Raw genomic sequence first — 24,557 nt, 5'->3', positions numbered from 1 at the left:
CTGAGCGTGCTTGTGTATGGGGTGACTGGTGAGACGGGTGTGGCTGAGCGTGCGTGTGTGATGAGGTGATGTGTGTGATGACGCCCTGAGGTGACTGTGACTGAGGAAACGTGCATGAGGTGACTGTACCTGAAGCCCATCCTGGGATCCCCACTGCCTCCAGCACATACACGATGTCTTGAACAAATGATGAAGAAAGAAGACAAAAAAAATTGAAGGAACTGTCACTCCTGAGGAGATAAGATGGAGAGAGAGGTTAGAGACGGCGCACACACATGGTGAGCTCACACACCCGTCACACACACACACACTGTGAGCTCACACACCCGTCACACACACACACACACACACACACTGTGAGCTCACACACCCGTCACACACACACACTGTGAGCTCACACACCCGTCACACACACACACACACACACACACACACACACACACACACACACACACTGTGAGCTCACACACCCGTCACACACACACACACACTGTGAGCTCACACACCCGTCACACACAAACACTGTGAGCTCACACACCCGTCACACACACACACACACACTGTGAGCTCACACACCCGTCACACACAAACACTGTGAGCTCACACACCCGTCACACACAAACACACAAACGGTGAGCCCCCCACACTCCAGTCACACACACACAGGGTAGAGTCCTGGAGTCTGTGCGGCCTAGGAGGAAACCTGTCTGATGGTTGGCTGACATATTAAATGTAAAGAATAGTTACTAAAGTGATATTGGGGTCACAGGAGGAGGGGTGCAGCCAGAGGGGTGACAGGGGCAGCAGGTGTGGAGGGGCAGGCAGAGGGGGCAGCAGGTGTGGAGGGGCAGGCAGAGGGAGCAGCAGGGGTGGAGGGGCAGGCAGAGGGGGCAGCAGGTGTGGAGGGGCAGGCAGAGGGGGCAGCAGGTGTGGAGGGGCAGGCTGGAGGGGCAGGCAGAGGGGGCAGCAGGTGTGGAGGGGCAGGCTGGAGGGGCAGGCAGAGGGGGCAGCAGGTGAGGAGGGGCAGGCAGAGGGGGCAGCAGGCTGGAGGGGCAGGCAGAGGGGGCAGCAGGTTGGGGGCGCAGGCTGCCGGCTGTGTCGGACGTCTCCTCTTACCTGAAGGCCTTGTAGAGTGGTCGGTACCAGCAGACGAAGGAGCAGGGAGTAAAGATGATGGCCCAGAGGATGGACATGCCGAAGGTCGAGCCCTCGCTCCCATTCACACAGAACAAGGCCAGGCAGGCCAGGAAGTTGAGCAGCAGAGTGCCGGCACTAACTGGAGACACAAGAGGGATGAGCGGAGCGGCCGTCGCCCCCATACAGGTATGACGCACACCCCCCATCTACACGCACCCAGCCACAGGTAGTACATGATGGACACCGTCTTCTGGAACTCCTGCGGGATGTCCACGCTGATGTCCTGGTAGAAGCACGGCCTCACCGGGCAGAAGGAGGGCAGCGGCGGCCAGTTATTCTGTCTCACTAGGATAGAGAGGCGGCAAAGTGAGGAGGAGCCAGACAGGTCAGCCACGGCCGCAAACATCGGGGCCGAGCTCCAAACAACCCCCCTGCCCGGCAAACGGGCCCAGCTCAAACAACCCCCCTCCCGGCAAACGGCCCAGCTCCAAACAACCCCCTCCCCGGCAAACGGCCCAGCTCCAAACAACCCCCCTCCCCGGCAAACGGCCCAGCTCCAAACAACCCCCCTGCCCAGCAAACGACCCAGCTACAAACAACCCCCCTCCCCCACACAAACACATCCTCTGTATATGACACTACAGAGGATGTGTGCAGACTATCGCACCTTATATACCACCATACTGCTCCTGTATACAGTATATGACACTACAGAGGATGTGTGCAGACTATCACACCTTATATACCACCATACTGCCCCTGTATACAGTATATGACACTACAGAGGATGTGTGCAGACTATCGCACCTTATATACCACCATACTGCTCCTGTATACAGTATATGACACTACAGAGGATGTGTGCAGACTATCGCACCTTATATACCACCATACTGCTCCTGTATACAGTATATGACACTAAGGTGTGATAGTCTGCACACATCCTCTGTAGTGTCATATACTGTATACAGGAGCAGTATGGTGGTATATACGGTGTGATAGTCTGCACACATCCTCTGTATATACCACCATGCTGCCCTGTATACAGTATATGACACTACAGAGGATGTGTGCAGACTATCACACCTTATATACCACCATGCTGCCCCTGTATACAGTATATGACACTACAGAGGATGTGTGCAGACTATCGCACCTTATATACCACCATGCTGCCCCTGTATACAGTATATGACACTACAGAGGATGTGTGCAGACTATCGCACCTTATATACCACCATGCTGCCCCTGTATACAGTATATGACACTACAGAGGATGTGTGCAGACTATCGCACCTTATATACCACCATGCTGCCCCTGTATACAGTATATGACACTACAGAGGATGTGTGCAGACTATCACACCTTATATACCACCATACTGCCTCTGTATACAGTATATGACACTACAGAGGATGTGTGCAGACTATCACACCTTATATACCACCATGCTGCCCTGTATACAGTATATGACACTAGAGGATGTGTGCAGACTATCACACCTTATATACCACCATACTGCTCCTGTATACAGTATATGACACTACAGAGGATGTGTCTGCAGACTATCGCACCTTATATACCACCATGCTGCCCCTGTATACAGTATATGACACTACAGAGGATGTGTGCAGACTATCACACCTTATATACCACCATGCTGCCCCTGTATACAGTATATGACACTACAGAGGATGTGTGCAGACTATCGCACCTTATATACCACCATGCTGCCCCTGTATACAGTATATGACACTACAGAGGATATTTATGCAGACTATCACACCTTATATACCACCATGCTGCCCTGTATACAGTATATGACACTACAGAGGATATTTATGCAGACTATCACACCTTATATACCACCATACTGCCCCTGTATACAGTATATGACACTACAGAGGATGTGTGTGCAGACTATCACACCTTATATACCACCATGCTACCTCTGTATACAGTATATGACACTACAGAGGATGTGTGCAGACCATCACACCTTATATACCACCATGCTGCCCCTGTATACAGTATATGACACTACAGAGGATGTGTGCAGACTATCGCACCTTATATACCACCATGCTGCCCCTGTATACAGTATATGACACTACAGAGGATATTTAAAGCAGACTATCGCACCTTATATACCACCATACTGCCCCTGTATACAGTATATGACACTACAGAGGATATATATGCAGACTATCACACCTTATATACCACCATGCTGCCCCTGTATACAGTATATGACACTACAGAGGATGTGTGCAGACTATCACACCTTATATACACCATGCTGCCCCTGTATACAGTATATGACACTACAGAGGATGTGTGTGCAGACTATCACACTTATATACCACCATGCTACCTCTGTATACAGTATATGACACTACAGAGGATGTGTGTGCAGACTATCACACCTTATATACCACCATGCTACCTCTGTATACAGTATATGACACTACAGAGGATGTGTGCAGACTATCACACCTTATATACCACCATGCTGCCCCTGTATACAGTATATGACACTACAGAGGATGTGTGCAGACTATCACACCTTATATACCACCATACTGCTCCTGTATACAGTATATGACACTACAGAGGATGTGTCTGCAGACTATCACACCTTATATACCACCATGCTGCCCCTGTATACAGTATATGACACTAGAGGATGTGTGCAGACTATCACACCTTATATACCACCATGCTGCCCCTGTAAACAGTATATGACACTACAGAAGATATATATGCAGACTATCACACCTTATATACCACCATACTGCCTCTGTATACAGTATATGACACTACAGAGGATGTGTGCAGACTATCACACCTTATATACCACCATACTGCCCTGTATACAGTATATGGCACTACAGAAGATATATATGCAGACTATCACACCTTATATATCACCATGCTGCCTCTGTATACAGTATATGACACTACAGAGGATGTGTGTGCAGACTATCACACCTTATATACCACCATGCTGCCTCTGTATACAGTATGACACTACAGAGGATGTGTGCAGACTATCGCACCTTATATACCACCATACTGCCCCTGTATACAGTATATGACACTACAGAGGATGTGTGCAGACTATCACACCTTATATACCACCATACTGCCTCTGTATACAGTATGACACTACAGAGGATGTGTGTGCAGACTATCACACCTTATATATCACCATGCTACCCCTGTATACAGTATATGACACTACAGAGAAGGTGTGCAGACTATCACACCTTATATACCACCATGCTGACCCTGTATACAGTATATGACACTACAGAGGATGTATGCAGACTATCGCACCTTATATACCACCATGCTACCCCTGTATACAGTATATGACACTACAGAGGATGTGTGCAGACTATCACACCTTATATACCACCATACTGCCCCTGTATACAGTATATGACACTACAGAGGATGTGTGCAGACTATCACACCTTATATACCACCATACTGCCTCTGTATACAGTATGACACTACAGAGGATGTGTGTGCAGACTATCACACCTTATATATCACCATGCTACCCCTGTATACAGTATATGACACTACAGAGAAGGTGTGCAGACTATCACACCTTATATACCACCATGCTGACCCTGTATACAGTATATGACACTACAGAGGATGTATGCAGACTATCACACCTTATATACCACCATGCTACCCCTGTATACAGTATATATGACACTACAGAGGATGTGTGCAGACTATCACACATTATATACCACCATGCTGCCCCTGTATACAGTATATGACACTACAGAGGATGTGTGCAGACTATTGCACTCCTTATAGGAAGTGCTGACAGTAATGGGGTGCACAGTCGGGCCCCGCCCTGGGCTCATACATGCGCTTCCGCTCAGCGCAGCGTTCTGCAGCTCCCGTTCTCTCCGGTCCAGTTCTTCTGCCTTGCGGTTCAGCTCCTCCTGACGTCGTAACAGATCGGCCGTTGCTGCAGCTGTAGATTCCTTCACACAAAGAAAAAGAAGCACAATAAGAAGAAGGTCTGGAGCCGCCACACGTACATGGGAGACGCATCTCCTCGGGTCCCCCCCCCCCCCGCCCCCGCTTATTATACAGGTATATAGGTATATGAGGTAGTGTCTCCTACATATATATCTCCTGGGGAAGCCATGGCAGGCTATTATTATACAGGTATATAGGTATATGAGGTAGTGTCTCCTATATATATCCTGGGGAAGCCATGGCAGGCTATTATTATACAGGTATATAGGTATATGAGGTGATGTCCTCTATATGTGGAACCCTCCGTGGACAATTACTGGTAACCATTAGACGGTGACTACCTGTGTACCGTAGGAGCCGTAGTTCTTGGGTTCGGTGGGACTCTGCTTTTTGGCCCCTGGGGTGACAGTCGGCTGCAGCGTAGCGGCAGGCAGAGGGGCGGCAGGCTGGACTGACGGCTCATGATAAGGCGGAGGTACCTGGAAAAGCAATAGATCAATCACAAAGCCGTACATTATAATTATATAATACACAACCGAGACCAAAAGACGCACGAAGAAACACACAAAGACAAGGAAACATAAAACTCCCTCACCCCGAGGTTATCAAATGGATTGTAGACATCTAAGGTGGCGTACTGGGTGGTGGGCCGATGCTCCATCACTGCAGGGTCCTGAGAAGAGGAAGAAGTAGTATGAAACACTATGGAGAAACCAGCTCAGGAGGAGAGGAGAGGGGGGATCCATCTACAGGAGGAGGAGAGGAGAGGGGTGATCCATCTACAGGAGGAGGAGGAGAGGGGTGATCCATCTACAGGAGGAGGAGGAGGAGGAGAGGGGTGATCCATCTACAGGAGGAGGAGAAGAGGAGAGGGGTGATCCATCTACAGGAGGAGGAGGAGGAGAGGGGTGATCCATCTACAGGAGGAGGAGAAGAGGAGAGGGGTGATCCATCTACAGGAGGAGGAGGAGGAGAGGGGTGATCCATCTACAGGAGGAGGAGGAGGAGGAGAGGGGTGATCCATCTACAGGAGGAGGAGAGGAGAGGGGTGATCCATCTACAGGAGGAGGAGGAGGAGGAGAGGGGTGATCCATCTACAGGAGGAGGAGGAGGAGGAGAGGGGTGATCCATCTACAGGAGGAGGAGGAGGAGGAGAGGGGTGATCCATCTACAGGAGGAGGAGAGGAGAGGGGTGATCCATCTACAGGAGGAGGAGAAGAGGAGAGGGGTGATCCATCTACAGGAGGAGGAGAAGAGGAGAGGGGTGATCCATCTACAGGAGGAGGAGAAGAGGAGAGGGGTGATCCATCTACAGGAGGAGGAGAGGAGAGGGGGGATCCATCTACAGGAGGAGGAGGAGAGGGGTGATCCATCTACAGGAGGAGGAGAGGAGAGGATAGGGGTGATCCATCTACAGGAGGAGGAGAAGAGGAGAGGGGTGATCCATCTACAGGAGGAGGAGGAGAGGAGAGGGGTGATCCATCTACAGGAGGAGAGGAGAGGGGTGATCCATCTACAGGAGGAGGAGGAGGAGAGGGGGGATCCATCTACAGGAGGAGGAGAGGAGAGGGGTGATCCATCTACAGGAGGAGGAGAGGAGAGGGGTGATCCATCTACAGGAGGAGGAGAGGGGGGATCCATCTACAGGAGGAGGAGGAGAGGGGTGATCCACCTACAGGAGGAGGAGGAGGAGAGGAGAGGGGTGATCCATCTACAGGAGGAGGAGGAGAGGAGAGGGGATCCATCTACAGGAGGAGGAGAGGAGAGGGGTGATCCATCTACAGGAGGAGGAGGAGAGGAGAGGGGTGATCCATCTACAGGAGGAGGAGGAGAGGAGAGGGGTGATCCATCTACAGGAGGAGGAGGAGAGGAGAGGGTGATCCATCTACAGGAGGAGGAGGAGAGGAGAGGGGTGATCCATCTACAGGAGGAGGAGAGGAGAGGGGTGATCCATCTACAGGAGGAGGAGGAGGAGAGGGGGGATCCATCTACAGGAGGACGAGAGGAGAGGGGTGATCCACCTACAGGAGGAGGAGGAGAGGGGTGATCCATCTACAGGAGGAGGAGGAGAGGAGAGGGGTGATCCATCTACAGGAGGAGGAGAGGAGAGGGGTGATCCATCTACAGGAGGAGGAGGAGAGGAGAGGGGTGATCCATCTACAGGAGGAGGAGGAGAGGAGAGGGGTGATCCATCTACAGGAGGAGGAGGAGAGGAGAGGGGTGATCCATCTACAGGAGGAGGAGAGGAGAGGGGTGATCCATCTACAGGAGGAGGAGGAGGAGAGGGGGGATCCATCTACAGGAGGAGGAGAGGAGAGGGGTGATCCATCTACAGGAGGAGAAGAGGAGTGATCCATCTACAGGAGGAGAAGAGGAGAGGGGTGATCCATCTAGAGGAGGAGGAGAGGGGAGGGGTGATCCATCTACAGGAGGAGGAGAGGAGAGGGGTGATCCATCTACAGGAGGAGGAGGAGGAGGAGAGGAGTGATCCATCTACAGGAGGAGGAGGAGAGGAGTGATCCATCTACAGGAGGAGAGGAGAGGGGTGATCCATCTACAGGAGGAGGAGGAGAGGAGAGGATAGGGGTGATCCATCTACAGGAGGAGAGGAGAGGGGATCTATCTACAGGAGGCGGAGAGAGAGAGGGTGATCCATCTACAGGAGAGGAGAGGGGTGGTCCATCTACAGGAGGAGAGGAGAGGGGTGATCCATCTACAGGAGGAGGAGGAGAGGGGTGATCCATCTACAGGAGAGGAGAGGGGTGATCCATCTACAGGAGGAGGAGGAGAGGGGTGATCCATCTACAGGAGGAGGAGAGGGGTGATCCACCTACAGGAGGAGGAGGAGAGGAGAGGGGTGATCCATCTACAGGAGGAGGAGAGGAGAGGGGTGATCCATCTACAGGAGGAGGAGAGAAGAGGGGTGATCCATCTACAGGAGGAGGAGGAGGAGGAGGAGAGGAGTGATCCATCTACAGGAGGAGGAGAGGAGAAGAGTGATCCATCTACAGGAGGAGGAGGAGATAGGGGTGATCCATCTACAGGAGGAGGAGAGGAGAGGGTGATCCACCTACAGGAGGAGAGGATAGGGGTGCTCCATCTACAGGAGGAGGAGAGGGGTGATCCATCTACAGGAGGAGGAGAGGAGAGGGTGATCCATCTACAGGAGGAGGAGAGGGGTGATCCATCTACAGGAGGAGGAGGAGAGGAGAGGGGTGATCCATCTACAGGAGGAGGAGGAGGAGAGGGGTGATCCATCTACAGGAGGAGGAGAGGATAGGTGTGATCCATCTACAGGAGGAGGAGGAGGAGAGGGGTGATCCATCTACAGGAGGAGAGGACAGGGGTGATCCATCTACAGGAGGAGGAGAGGAGAGGGATCCATCTACAGGAGGAGGAGAGGAGAGGGGTGATCCATCTACAGGAGGAGAGGACAGGGGTGATCCATCTACAGGAGGAGGAGAGGAGGGATCCATCTACAGGAGGAGGAGAGGAGAGGGATCCATCTACAGGAGGAGGAGAGGAGAGGGGTGATCCCTCTACAGGAGGAGGAGGAGGAGAGGGGTGATCCATCTACAGGAGGAGGAGGAGAGGGGTGATCCATCTACAGGAGGAGGAGGAGAGGGGTGATCCATCTACAGGAGGAGGAGGAGAGGGGTGATCCATCTACAGGAGGAGGAGGAGGAGAGGGGTGATCCATCTACAGGAGGAGGAGGAGGAGAGGGGTGATCCATCTACAGGAGGAGGAGGAGGAGAGGGGTGATCCATCTACAGGAGGAGGAGGAGGAGAGGGGTGATCCATCTACAGGAGGAGGAGGAGGAGAGGGGTGATCCATCTACAGGAGGAGGAGGAGGAGAGGGGTGATCCATCTACAGGAGGAGGAGGAGAGGGGTGATCCATCTACAGGAGGAGGAGGAGAGGGGTGATCCATCTACAGGAGGAGGAGGAGAGGGGTGATCCATCTACAGGAGGAGGAGGAGAGGGGTGATCCATCTACAGGAGGAGGAGGAGAGGGGTGATCCATCTACAGGAGGAGGAGGAGAGGGGTGATCCATCTACAGGAGGAGGAGGAGAGGGGGTGATCATCTACAGGAGGAGGAGGAGAGGGGTGATCCATCTACAGGAGGAGGAGAGGAGAGGGGTGATCCATCTACAGGAGGAGGAGAGGAGAGGGGTGATCCATCTACAGGAGGAGGAGAGGAGAGGGGTGATCCATCTACAGGAGGAGGAGAGGAGAGGGGTGATCCATCTACAGGAGGAGGAGAGGAGAGGGGTGATCCATCTACAGGAGGAGGAGAGGAGAGGGGTGATCCATCTACAGGAGGAGGAGAGGAGAGGGGGGATCCATCTACAGGAGGAGAGGAGAGGGGATCTATCTACAGGAGGAGGAGAGGAGAGGGGATCTATCTACAGGAGGAGGAGAGGGGTGATCCATCTACAGGAGGAGGAGGAGGAGAGGGGATCTATCTACAGGAGGAGGAGGAGGAGGAGAGGGGTGATCCATCTACAGGAGGAGGAGAGGAGAGGGGTGATCCATCTACAGGAGGAGGAGAGAGGGGATCCATCTACAGGAGGAGGAGAGAGGGTGATCCATCTACAGGAGGAGGAGAGAGGGGATCCATCTACAGGAGGAGGAGAGGAGAGGGGTGATCCATCTACAGGAGGAGGAGAGGAGAGGGGTGATCCATCTACAGGAGGAGGAGAGGAGAGGGATCCATCTACAGGAGGAGGAGAGAGAGGGGGGATCCATCTACAGGAGGAGAGGAGAGGGGGATCCATCTACAGGAGGAGAGGAGAGGGGGGATCCATCTACAGGAGGAGAGGAGAGGGGGGATCCATCTACAGGAGGAGAGGAGAGGGGATCTATCTACAGGAGGAGGAGAGGAGAGGGGATCTATCTACAGGAGGAGGAGAGGGGTGATCCATCTACAGGAGGAGGAGAGGAGAGGGGGGATCCATCTACAGGAGGAGGAGAGGGGTGATCCATCTACAGGAGGAGGAGAGGAGAGGGGGGATCCATCTACAGGAGGAGAGGAGAGGGGATCTATCTACAGGAGGAGGAGAGGAGAGGGGATCTATCTACAGGAGGAGGAGAGGGGGGATCCATCTACAGGAGGAGGAGAGGAGAGGGGGGATCCATCTACAGGAGGAGGAGAGGAGAGGGGGGATCCATCTACAGGAGGAGGAGAGGAGAGGGGGGATCCATCTACAGGAGGAGGAGAGGGGTGATCCATCTACAGGAGGAGGAGGAGAGGAGAGGGGTGATACCTACAGGAGGAGGAGAGGAGAGGGGTGATCCATCTACAGGAGGAGGAGAGGAGAGGGGTGATCCATCTACAGGAGGAGGAGGAGAGGAGAGGGGTGATCCACCTACAGGAGGAGGAGAGGAGAGGGTGATCCATCTACAGGAGGAGGAGGAGAGGAGAGGGGTGATCCACCTACAGGAGGAGGAGAGGAGAGGGGTGATCCATCTACAGGAGGAGAGGAGAGGAGAGGGGTGATCCATCTACAGGAGGAGGAGAGGAGAGGGGGGATCCATCTACAGGAGGAGAGGAGAGGGGTGATCCATCTACAGGAGGAGGAGGAGAGGAGAGGGGTGATCCATCTACAGGAGGAGGAGGAGGAGGAGGAGGAGGAGAGGGGTGATCCATCTACAGGAGAAGGAGAGGAGAGGGGTGATCCATCTACAGGAGGAGGAGAGGAGAGGGGGGATCCAAAGAGAGTGATTGGGCGCCCCCGGTAACAGGCTTTCCCGGGGGGCTCCGGGTCCTGTACGGGGCTCCACACTCCTCTCTGCAGGGAGCCGTCCGGTTCTCGGTACCTGGAAGGGGTTGTCCAGCTCGTTGTACGGGGCCGCCATGTCTCCGCTCTGTACAAGACACAACCCGGAAGAGCCGCAGAATGCCGGTCACATGCAGGTCCCGTGATCTGACGTCTGTCACGTGACCCCCGATTGCGCCGGCGGCGCCCTCTGACGTCATCCTCTCGCTTTTTATAGTATAATGACCTCTGTACTGTGTAATAACCCCGCCCCCCTCTATACACCCATCACTACTACCACCATCATCCTCTATACACCCATCACTACTACCACCATCATCCTCTATACACCCATCACTACTACCACCATCATCCTCTACACCCATCACTACTACCACCATCATCCTCTACACCCATCACTACTACCACCATCATCCTCTACACCCATCACTACTACCACCATCATCCACAACACCCATCACTACTACCACCATCATCCTCTACACCCATCACTACTACCACCATCATCCCCTACACCCATCACTACTACCACCATCATCCTCTACACCCATCACTACTACCACCATCATCCCCTACACCCATCACTACTACCACCATCATCCTCTCTACACCCATCACTACTACCACCATCATCCTCTATACACCATCACTACTACCACCATCATCCTCCACCCATCACTACTACCACCATCATCCTCTCTACACCCATCACTACTACCACCATCATCCTCTACACCCATCACTACTACCACCACCATCATCCCCTACACCCATCACTACTACCACTATCATCCCCTACACCCATCACTACTACCACCATCATCCTCTATACACCCATCACTACTACCACCACCATCATCCTCTACACTCATCACTACTACCACTATCATCCCCTACACCCATCACTACTACCACCATCATCCTCTATACACCCATCACTACTACCACCACCATCATCATCCTCTACACCCATCACTACTACCACCATCATCCTCTACACCCATCACTACTACCATCATCCTCTACACCCATCACTACTACCACCATCATCATCCTCTACACCCATCACTACTACTACCATCATCATCCTCTATACACCCATCACTACTACCATCATCATCCTCTACACCCATCACTACTACCATCATCCTCTATACACCCATCACTACTACTACCATCATCATCCTCTATACACCCATCACTACTACCACCACATCATCCTCTACACCCATCACTACTACCACCATCATCATCCTCTACACCATCACTACTACTACCATCATCATCCTCTATACACCATCACTACTACCACCATCATCATCCTCTACACCCATCACTATACCACCATCATCATCCTCTACATCCATCACTACTACCACCATCATCCTCTCTACACCCATCACTACTACCACCATCATCCTCTCTACACCCATCACTACTACCACCATCATCCCCTACACCCATCACTACTACCACCATCATCCTCTACACCCATCACTACTACCACCATCATCCTCTCTACACCATCACTATACCACCATCATCCTCTCTACACCCATCACTACTACCACCATCATCCTCTACACCCATCACTACTACCACCATCATCCTCTACACCCATCACTACTACCACCATCATCCTCTACACCCATCACTACTACCACCATCATCCCCTACACCTATCACTACTACCACCATCATCCTCTACACCTATCACTACTACCACCATCATCCTCTACACCCTCACTACTACCACCATCATCCGCTACACCCCATCACTACTACCACCATCATCCCCTACACCTATCACTACTACCACCATCATCCTCTACACCCATCACTACTACCACCATCATCTCTCTACACCCATCACTACTACCACCATCATCCGCTACACCCATCACTACTACCACCATCATCCCCTACACCTATCACTACTACCACCATCATCCTCTACACTCATCACTACTACCACCATCATCCTCTATACACCCATCACTACCACCACCATCATCCTCTACACTCATCACTACTACCACTATCATCCCCTACACCCATCACTACTACCACCATCATCCTCTATACACCCATCACTACTACCACCACCATCATCATCCTCTACACCCATCACTACTACCACCATCATCCCCTACACCTATCACTACTACCACCATCATCCTCTACACCCATCACTACTACCACCATCATCCTCTCTACACCCATCACTACTACCACCATCATCCTCTATACACCCATCACTACTACTACCACCATCATCCTCTACACCCATCACTACTACCACCATCATCCTCTATACACCCATCACTACTACCACCATCATCTCTCTACACCCATCACTACTACCACCACCATCATCCTCTACACCCATCACTACTACCACCATCATCCTCTACACCCATCACTACTACCACCATCATCCTCTACACCCATCACTACTACCACCATCATCCTCTACACCCATCACTACTACCACCATCATCCTCTACACCCATCACTACTACCACCATCATCCTCTATACACCCATCACTACTACCACCATCATCCTCTACACCCATCACTACTACCACCATCATCCTCTACACCCATCACTACTACCACCATCATCCTCTACACCCATCACTACTACCACCATCATCATCCTCTACACCCATCACTACTACCACCATCATCCTCTACACCCATCACTACTACCACCATCATCCTCTACACCCATCACTACTACCACCATCATCCTCTACACCCATCACTACTACCACCATCATCCTATACACCCATCACTACTACCATCATCATCCTCTACACCCATCACTACTACCACCATCATCATCCTCTACACCCATCACTACTACCACCATCATCATCCTCTACACCCATCACTACTACCACCATCATCCTCTATACACCCATCACTACTACCACCATCATCTCTCTACACCCATCACTACTACCACCATCATCTCTCTACACCCATCACTACTACCACCATCATCCTCTACACCCATCACTACTACCACCACCATCATCCTCTACACCCATCACTACTACCATCATCATCCTCTACACCCATCACTACTACCACCATCATCATCCTCTACACCCATCACTACTACCACCATCATCCTCTACACCCATCACTACTACCACCATCATCCTCTACACCATCACTACTACCACCATCATCCTCTACACCCATCACTACTACCACCATCATCCTCTACACCCATCACTACTACCACCATCATCTCTATACACCCATCACTACTACCACCATCATCATCCTCTACACCCATCACTACTACCACCATCATCCTCTACACCCATCACTACTACCACCATCATCTCCTCTACACCCATCACTACTACCACCATCATCCTCTACACCCATCACTACTACCACCATCATCCTCTACACCCATCACTACTACCACCATCATCCTCTACACCCATCACTACTACCACCATCATCCTCTCTACACCCATCACTACTACCACCATCATCCTCTACACATATCACTACTACCACCATCATCCTCTACACCTATTACTACTACCACCATCATCCTCTCTACACCCATCACTACTACCACCATCATCATCCCCTACACCCATCACTACTACCACCATCATCTCTCTACACCGATCACTACTACCACCATCATCCTCTACACCCATCACTACTACCACCATCATCCTCTCTACACCCATCACTACTACCACCATCATCCTCTACACCCATCACTACTACCACCATCATCCTCTACACCCATCACTACTACCACCATCATCCCCTACACCCATCACTACTACCACCATCATCCTCTCTACACCCATCACTACTACCACCATCATCCTCTACACCCATCACTACTACCACCATCAGCCTCTACACCCATCACTACTACTACTACCACCATCATCTCTCTACCCATCACTACTACCACCACCATCATCCTCTACACCCATCACTACTACCACCATCATCCTCTACACCCATCACTACTACCACTATCATCCCCTACACCCATCACTACTACCACCATCATCCTCTCTACACCCATCACTACTACCACCACCATCATCCTCTACACCCATCACTACTACCACCATCATCCTCTACACCCATCACTACTACCACCATCATCCTCTACACCCATCACTACTACTACCACCATCATCTCTCTACACCCATCACTACTACCACCACCATCATCCTCTACACCCATCACTACTACCACCATCATCCTCTACACCCATCACTACTACCACTATCATCCCCTACACCCATCACTACTACCACCATCATCCCCTACACCCATCACTACTACCACCATCATCCTCTCTACACCCATCACTACTACCACCATCATCCTCTACACCCATCACTACTACCACCATCATCCTCTACACCCATCACTACTACTACTACCACCATCATCTCTCTACACCCATCACTACTACCACCACCATCATCCTCTACACCCATCACTACTACCACCATCATCCTCTACACCCATCACTACTACCACTATCATCCCCTACACCCATCACTACTACCACCATCATCCTCTCTACACCCATCACTACTACCACCATCATCCTCTACACCCATCACTACTACCACTATCATCCCCTACACCCATCACTACTACCACCATCATCTCTCTACACCCATCACTACTACCACCATCATCTCTCTACACCCATCACTACTACCACCATCATCCTCTACACCCATCACTACTACCACCATCATCCTCTACACCCATCACTACCACCACCATCATCCTCTACACCCATCACTACTACCACTATCATCCCCTACACCCATCACTACTACCACCATCATCCTCTACACCCATCACTACTACCACCATCATCCTCTACACCCATCACTACCACCACCATCATCCTCTACACCCATCACTACTACCACTATCATCCCCTACACCCATCACTACTACCACTATCATCCCCTACACCCATCACTACTACCACCATCATCCTCTCTACACCCATCACTACTACCACCACCATCATCCTCTACACCCATCACTACTACCACCATCATCATCCTCTACACCCATCACTACTACCACCATCATCCTCTCTACACCCATCACTACTACCACCATCATCCTCTCTACACCCATCACTACTACCACCATCATCCTCTACACCCATCACTACTACCACCACCATCATCCTCTACACCCATCACTACTACCACCATCACCCCCTACACCCATCACTACTACCACTATCATCCCCTACACCCATCACTACTACCACCATCATCCTCTATACACCCATCACTACTACCACCATCATCCTCTACACCCATCACTACTACCACCACCATCATCCCCTACACCCATCACTACTACCACCATCATCTCTCTACACCCATCACTACTACCACCATCATCCTCTACACCCATCACTACTACCACCACCATCATCCTCTACACCCATCACTACTACCACATCATCCTCTCTACACCCATCACTACTACCACCATCATCCTCTACACCCATCACTACTACCACCACATCATCTCTACACCCATCACTACTACCACCATCATCCTCTATACACCCATCACTACTACCACCATCATCCTCTCTACACCCATCACTACTACCACCACCATCCCCTACACCCATCACTACTACTACCACCATCATCCTCTCTACACCCATCACTACTACCACCATCATCCTCTACACCCATCACTACTACCACCATCATCCCCTCTACACTCATCACTACTACCACCATCATCTCTCTACACCCATCACTACTACCACCATCATCCTCTACACCCATCACTACTACCACCATCATCCTCTCTACACCCATCACTACTACCACCATCATCCTCTACACCCATCACTACTACCACCATCATCCTCTACACCCATCACTACTACCACTATCATCCCTACACCCATCACTACTACCACCATCATCCTCTCTACACCCATCACTACTACCACCATCATCCCCTCTACACCCATCACTACTACCCATCATCTCTCTACACCCATCACTACTACCACCATCATCCTCTACACCCATCACTACTACCACCATCATCCCCTCTACACCCATCACTACTACCACCATCATCTCTCTACACCCATCACTACCACCACCATCATCCTCTACACCCATCACTACTACCACCATCATCTCTCTACACCCATCACTACTACCACCATCATCCTCTACACCCATCACTACTACCACTATCATCCCCTACACCCATCACTACTACCACCATCACCCCCTACACCCATCACTACTACCACCATCATCCTCTACACCCATCACTACTACCACCATCATCCTCTCTACACCCATCACTACTACCACCATCATCCTCTACACCCATCACTACTACCACCATCATCCTCTACACCCATCACTACTACCACCATCATCCTCCACACCCATCACTACTACCACCATCATCCTCTCTACACCCATCACTACTACCACCACCATCATCCTCTTCACCCATCACTACTACCACCATCATCCTCTCTACACCCATCACTACTACCACCATCATCCTCTACACCCATCACTACTACCACCATCATCCTCTCTACACCCATCACTACTACCACCATCATCCTCTACACCCATCACTACTACCACCACCATCATCCTCTACACCCATCACTACTACCACCATCATCCTCTCTACACCCATCACTACTACCACCATCATCCTCTACACCCATCACTACTACCACCACCATCATCCTCTACACCCATCACTACTACCACCATCATCCTCTACACCCATCACTACTACCACCATCATCCTCTATACACCCATCACTACTACCACCACCATCATCCTCTACACCCATCACTACTACCACCATCATCCTCTCTACACCCATCACTACTACCACCACCATCATCCTCTTCACCCATCACTACTACCACCATCATCCTCTCTACACCCATCACTACTACCACCATCATCCTCTACACCCATCACTACTACCACCATCATCCTCTCTACACCCATCACTACTACCACCATCATCCTCTACACCCATCACTACTACCACCACCATCATCCTCTACACCCATCACTACTACCACCATCATCCTCTCTACACCATCACTACTACCACCATCATCCTCTACACCCATCACTACTACCACCACCATCATCCTCTACACCCATCACTACTACCACCATCATCCTCTACACCCATCACTACTACCACCATCATCCTCTATACACCCATCACTACTACCACCACCATCATCCTCTACACCCATCACTACTACCACCATCATCCTCTCTACACCCATCACTACTACCACCATCATCCTCTACACCCATCACTACTACCACCACCATCATCCTCTACACCCATCACTACTACCACCATCATCCTCTACACCCATCACTACTACCACCATCATCCTCTACACCCCATCACTACTACCACCATCATCCTCTACACCCATCACTACTACCACCATCATCCTCTACACACCATCACTACTACCACCATCATCCTCTACACCCATCACTACTACCACCATCATCCTCTCTACACCCATCACTACTACCACCATCATCCTCTACACCCATCACTACTACCACCATCATCCTCTACAACCCATCACTACTACCACCCATCATCCCTACACCCATCACTACTACCACCATCATCCTATACACCCATCACTACTACCATCATCATCCTCTACACCCATCACTACTACCACCATCATCATCCTCTACACCCATCACTACTACCACCATCATCATCCTCTACACCCATCACTACTACCACCATCATCCTCTACACCCATCACTACTACCACCATCATCCTCTACACCTATCACTACTACCACCATCATCCTCTACACCCATCACTACTACCACCATCATCCTCTACACCCATCACTACTACCACCATCATCCTCTACACCCATCACTACTACCACCATCATCCTCTACACCCATCACTACTACCACCATCATCCTCTCTACACCCATCACTACTACCACCATCATCCTCTACACCCATCACTACTACCACCATCATCCTCTACACCCATCACTACTACCACCATCATCCCCTACACCCATCACTACTACCACCATCATCCTCTCTACACCCATCACTACTACCACCATCATCCTCTACACCCATCACTACTACCACCATCATCCTCTACACCCATCACTACTACTACTACCACCATCATCTCTCTACACCCATCACTACTACCACCACCATCATCCTCTACACCCATCACTACTACCACCATCATCCTCTACACCCATCACTACTACCACTATCATCCCCTACACCCATCACTACTACCACCATCATCCTCTCTACACCCATCACTACTACCACCACCATCATCCTCTACACCCATCACTACTACCACCATCATCCTCTACACCCATCACTACTACCACCATCATCCTCTACACCCATCACTACTACTACCACCATCATCTCTCTACACCCATCACTACTACCACCACCATCATCCTCTACACCCATCACTACTACCACCATCATCCTCTACACCCATCACTACTACCACCATCATCCCCTACACCCATCACTACTACCACCATCATCCCCTACACCCATCACTACTACCACCATCATCCTCTCTACACCCATCACTACTACCACATCATCCTCTACACCCATCACTAATACCACCATCATCTCTACACCCATCACTACTACCACCATCATCTCTCTACACCCATCACTACTACCACCATCATCATCCTCTACACCCATCACTACTACCACCATCATCCTCTACACCCATCACTACTACCACTATCATCCCCTACACCCATCACTACTACCACCATCATCCTCTCTACACCCATCACTACTACCACCATCATCCTCTACACCCATCACTACTACCACTATCATCCCCTACACCCATCACTACTACCACCATCATCTCTCTACACCCATCACTACTACCACCATCATCCTCTCTACACCCATCACTACTACCACCATCATCCTCTCTACACCCATCACTACTACCACCATCATCCTCTACACCCATCACTACTACCACCATCATCCTCTACACCCATCACTACCACCACCATCATCCTCTACACCCATCACTACTACCACTATCATCCCCTACACCAACACTACTACCACCATCATCCTCTACACCCATCACTACTACCACCATCATCCTCTACACCCATCACTACCACCACCATCATCCTCTACACCCATCACTACTACCACTATCATCCCCTACACCCATCACTACTACCACTATCATCCCCTACACCCATCACTACTACCACCATCATCCTCTCTACACCCATCACTACTACCACCACCATCATCCTCTACACCCATCACTACTACCACCATCATCATCCTCTACACCCATCACTACTACCACCATCATCCTCTACACCCATCACTACTACCACCATCATCCTCTACACCCATCACTACTACTACTACCACCATCATCTCTCTACACCCATCACTACTACCACCACCATCATCCTCTACACCCATCACTACTACCACCATCATCCTCTCTACACCCATCACTACTACCACCATCATCCTCTCTACACCCATCACTACTACCACCATCATCCTCTCTACACCCATCACTACTACCACCATCATCCTCTCTACACCCATCACTACTACCACCAGCATCCTCTACACCCATCACTACTACCACCACCATCATCCTCTACACCCATCACTACTACCACCATCACCCCCTACACCCATCACTACTACCACTATCATCCCCTACACCCATCACTACTACCACCATCATCCTCTATACACCCATCACTACTACCACCATCATCCTCTACACCCATCACTACTACCACCACCATCATCCCCTACACCCATCACTACTACCACCATCATCTCTCTACACCCATCACTACTACCACCATCATCCTCTACACCCATCACTACTACCACCACCATCATCCTCTACACCCATCACTACTACCACCATCATCCTCTCTACACCCATCACTACTACCACCATCATCCTCTACACCCATCACTACTACCACCATCATCCTCTACACCCATCACTACTACCACCATCATCCTCTCTACACCCATCACTACTACCACCATCATCCTCTATACACCCATCACTACTACCACCATCATCCTCTCTACACCCATCACTACTACCACCACCATCCCCTACACCCATCACTACTACTACCACCATCATCCTCTCTACACCCATCACTACTACCACCATCATCCTCTACACCCATCACTACTACCCCACCATCATCCCTCTACACCCATCACTACTACCACCATCATCCTCTCTACACCCATCACTACTACCACCATCATCCTCTACACCCATCACTACTACCACCATCATCCTCTCTACACCCATCACTACTACCACCATCATCCTCTACACCCATCACTACTACCACCATCATCTCTCTACACCCATCACTACTACCACCATCATCCTCTATACACCCATCACTACTACCACCATCATCCTCTCTACACCCATCACTACTACCACCATCATCCTCTCTACACCCATCACTACTACCACCATCATCCTCTACACCCATCACTACTACCACCATCATCCCCTCTACACCCATCACTACTACCACCATCATCTCTCTACACCCATCACTACCACCACCATCACCCCCTACACCCATCACTACTACCACTATCATCCCCTACACCCATCACTACTACCACCATCACCCCCTACACCCATCACTACTACCACCATCATCCTCTACACCCATCACTACTACCACCATCATCCTCTCTACACCCATCACTACTACCACCATCATCCTCTACACCCATCTACTACCACCATCATCCTCTACACCCATCACTACTACCACCATCATCCTCCACACCCATCACTACTACCACCATCATCCTCTCTACACCCATCACTACTACCACCACCATCATCCTCTTCACCCATCACTACTACCACCATCATCCTCTACACCCATCACTACTACCACCATCATCCTCTACACCCATCACTACTACCACCATCATCCTCTCTACACCCATCACTACTACCACCATCATCCTCTACACCCATCACTACTACCACCATCATCTCTCTACACCCATCACTACTACCACCATCACCCCCTACACCCATCACTACTACCACTATCATCCCCTACACCCATCACTACTACCACCACCATCATCCTCTACACCCATCACTACTACCACCATCATCCTCTCTACACCCATCACTACTACCACCACTATCATCCTCTACACCCATCACTACCACCACCATCATCCTCTACACCCATCACTACTACCACCATCATCCTCTACACCCATCACTACTACCACCATCATCCTCTACACCCATCACTACTACCACCATCATCCTCTATACACCCATCACTACTACCACCACCATCATCCTCTACACCCATCACTACTACCACCATCATCCTCTCTACACCCATCACTACTACCACCATCATCCTCTCTACACCCATCACTACTACCACCATCATCCTCTACACCCATCACTACTACCACCATCATCCTCTATACACCCATCACTACTACCACCATCATCTCTCTACACCCATCACTACTACCACCATCATCTCTCTACACCCATCACTACTACCACCATCATCCTCTACACCCATCACTACTACCACCATCATCTCTACACCCATCACTACTACCACCATCATCCTCTACACCCATCACTACTACCACCATCATCCTTTCCATCAGTCCTTTCTCTTTCACTGCAAGATGAAACACAAACACATATCAGATAAAGAGTTTATATACAGCAGATAGAAGCCCTGAGGAGCCACAGGAGCTTACAGTCTACAGGAACCAGGAGGAGCAGGATGAGCACTGCCGGAGCTCCTCTCATATACATGAGCCCTGAGGAGCCACAGGAGCTTACAGTCTACAGAACCAGGAGGAGCAGGATGAGCACTGCCGGAGCTCTCTCTATATACATGAGCCCTGACCACAGGAGCTTACAGTCTACAGGAACCAGGAGGAGCAGGATGAGCACTGCCGGAGCTCCTCTCTATATACATGAGCCCTGACCACAGGAGCTTACAGTCTACAGGAACCAGGAGGAGCAGGATGAGCACTGCCGGAGCTCCTCTCTATATACATGAGCCTGAGGAGCCACAGGAGCTTACAGTCTACAGGAACCAGGAGGAGCAGGATGAGCACTGCCGGAGCTCCTCTCTATATACATGAGCCCTGACCACAGGAGCTTACAGTCTACAGGAACCAGGAGGAGCAGGATGAGCACTGCCGGAGCTCCTCTCTATATACATGAGCCCTGAGGAGCCACAGGAGCTTACAGTCTACAGGAACCAGGAGGAGCAGGATGAGCACTGCCGGAGCTCCTCTCTATATACATGAGCCCTGACCACAGGAGCTTACAGTCTACAGGAACCAGGAGGAGCAGGATGAGCACTGCCGGAGCTCCTCTCTATATACATGAGCCCTGAGGAGCCACAGGAGCTTACAGTCTACAGGAACCAGGAGGAGCAGGATGAGCACTGCCGGAGCTCCTCTCTATATACATGAGCCCTGAGGAGCCACAGGAGCTTACAGTCTAAAGGAACCAGGAGGAGCAGGATGAGCACTGCCGGAGCTCCTCTCTATATACATGAGCCCTGACCACAGGAGCTTACAGTCTACAGGAACCAGGAGGAGCAGGATGAGCACTGCCGGAGCTCCTCTCTATATACATGAGCCTGACCACAGGAGCTTACAGTCTACAGGAACCAGGAGGAGCAGGATGAGCACTGCCGGAGCTCCTCTCTATATACATGAGCCCTGAGGAGCCACAGGAGCTTACAGTCTACAGGAACCAGGAGGAGCAGGATGAGCACTGCCGGAGCTCCTCTCTATATACATGAGCCCTGACCACAGGAGCTTACAGTCTACAGGAACCAGGAGGAGCAGGATGAGCACTGCCGGAGCTCCTCTCTATATACATGAGCCCTGACCACAGGAGCTTACAGTCTACAGGAACCAGGAGGAGCAGGATGAGCACTGCCGGAGCTTCTATATACATGAGCCCTGACCACAGGAGCTTACAGTCTACAGGAACCAGGAGGAGCAGGATGAGCACTGCCGGAGCTCCTCTCTATATACATGAGCCCTGACCACAGGAGCTTACAGTCTACAGGAACCAGGAGGAGCAGGATGAGCACTGCCGGAGCTCCTCTCTATATACATGAGCCCTGAGGAGCCACAGGAGCTTACAGTCTACAGGAACCAGGAGGAGCAGGATGAGCACTGCCGGAGCTCCTCTCTATATACATGAGCCCTGAGGAGCCACAGGAGCTTACAGTCTAAAGGAACCAGGAGGAGCAGGATGAGCACTGCCGGAGCTCCTCTCTATATACATGAGCCCTGACCACAGGAGCTTACAGTCTACAGGAACCAGGAGGAGCAGGATGAGCACTGCCGGAGCTCCTCTCTATATACATGAGCCCTGACCACAGGAGCTTACAGTCTACAGGAACCAGGAGGA

The 24,557-nt window shown here is 51.0% G+C and overlaps 1 protein-coding gene across 1 annotated transcript in view; it reads right to left on the bottom strand.

The window, feature by feature from the left end:
• The window catches only part of SCAMP3 (secretory carrier membrane protein 3), an 18,379-nt gene extending 7,304 nt beyond the window's left edge, over nt 1-11,075 (bottom strand). The window contains exons 1-7 of the mRNA XM_069950971.1: nt 10,972-11,075; nt 5,745-5,822; nt 5,491-5,628; nt 5,031-5,151; nt 1,354-1,482; nt 1,117-1,276; nt 111-230 (exon numbers count right to left, since the gene is read on the bottom strand). Of these exons, the coding sequence (XP_069807072.1) occupies nt 111-230; nt 1,117-1,276; nt 1,354-1,482; nt 5,031-5,151; nt 5,491-5,628; nt 5,745-5,822; nt 10,972-11,010 (785 nt within the window). The 5' untranslated portion in view covers nt 11,011-11,075. The remainder of the gene's footprint in view (nt 1-110; nt 231-1,116; nt 1,277-1,353; nt 1,483-5,030; nt 5,152-5,490; nt 5,629-5,744; nt 5,823-10,971) is intronic.
• Between the last annotated feature and the right edge of the window lie 13,482 nt (nt 11,076-24,557).

This window comes from Dendropsophus ebraccatus, chromosome 13 (genome assembly GCF_027789765.1).
Source record: "Dendropsophus ebraccatus isolate aDenEbr1 chromosome 13, aDenEbr1.pat, whole genome shotgun sequence".
Taxonomy (NCBI): Eukaryota; Metazoa; Chordata; class Amphibia; order Anura; family Hylidae; genus Dendropsophus; species Dendropsophus ebraccatus.
This window is presented reverse-complemented; position numbering and strand designations above follow the sequence as displayed.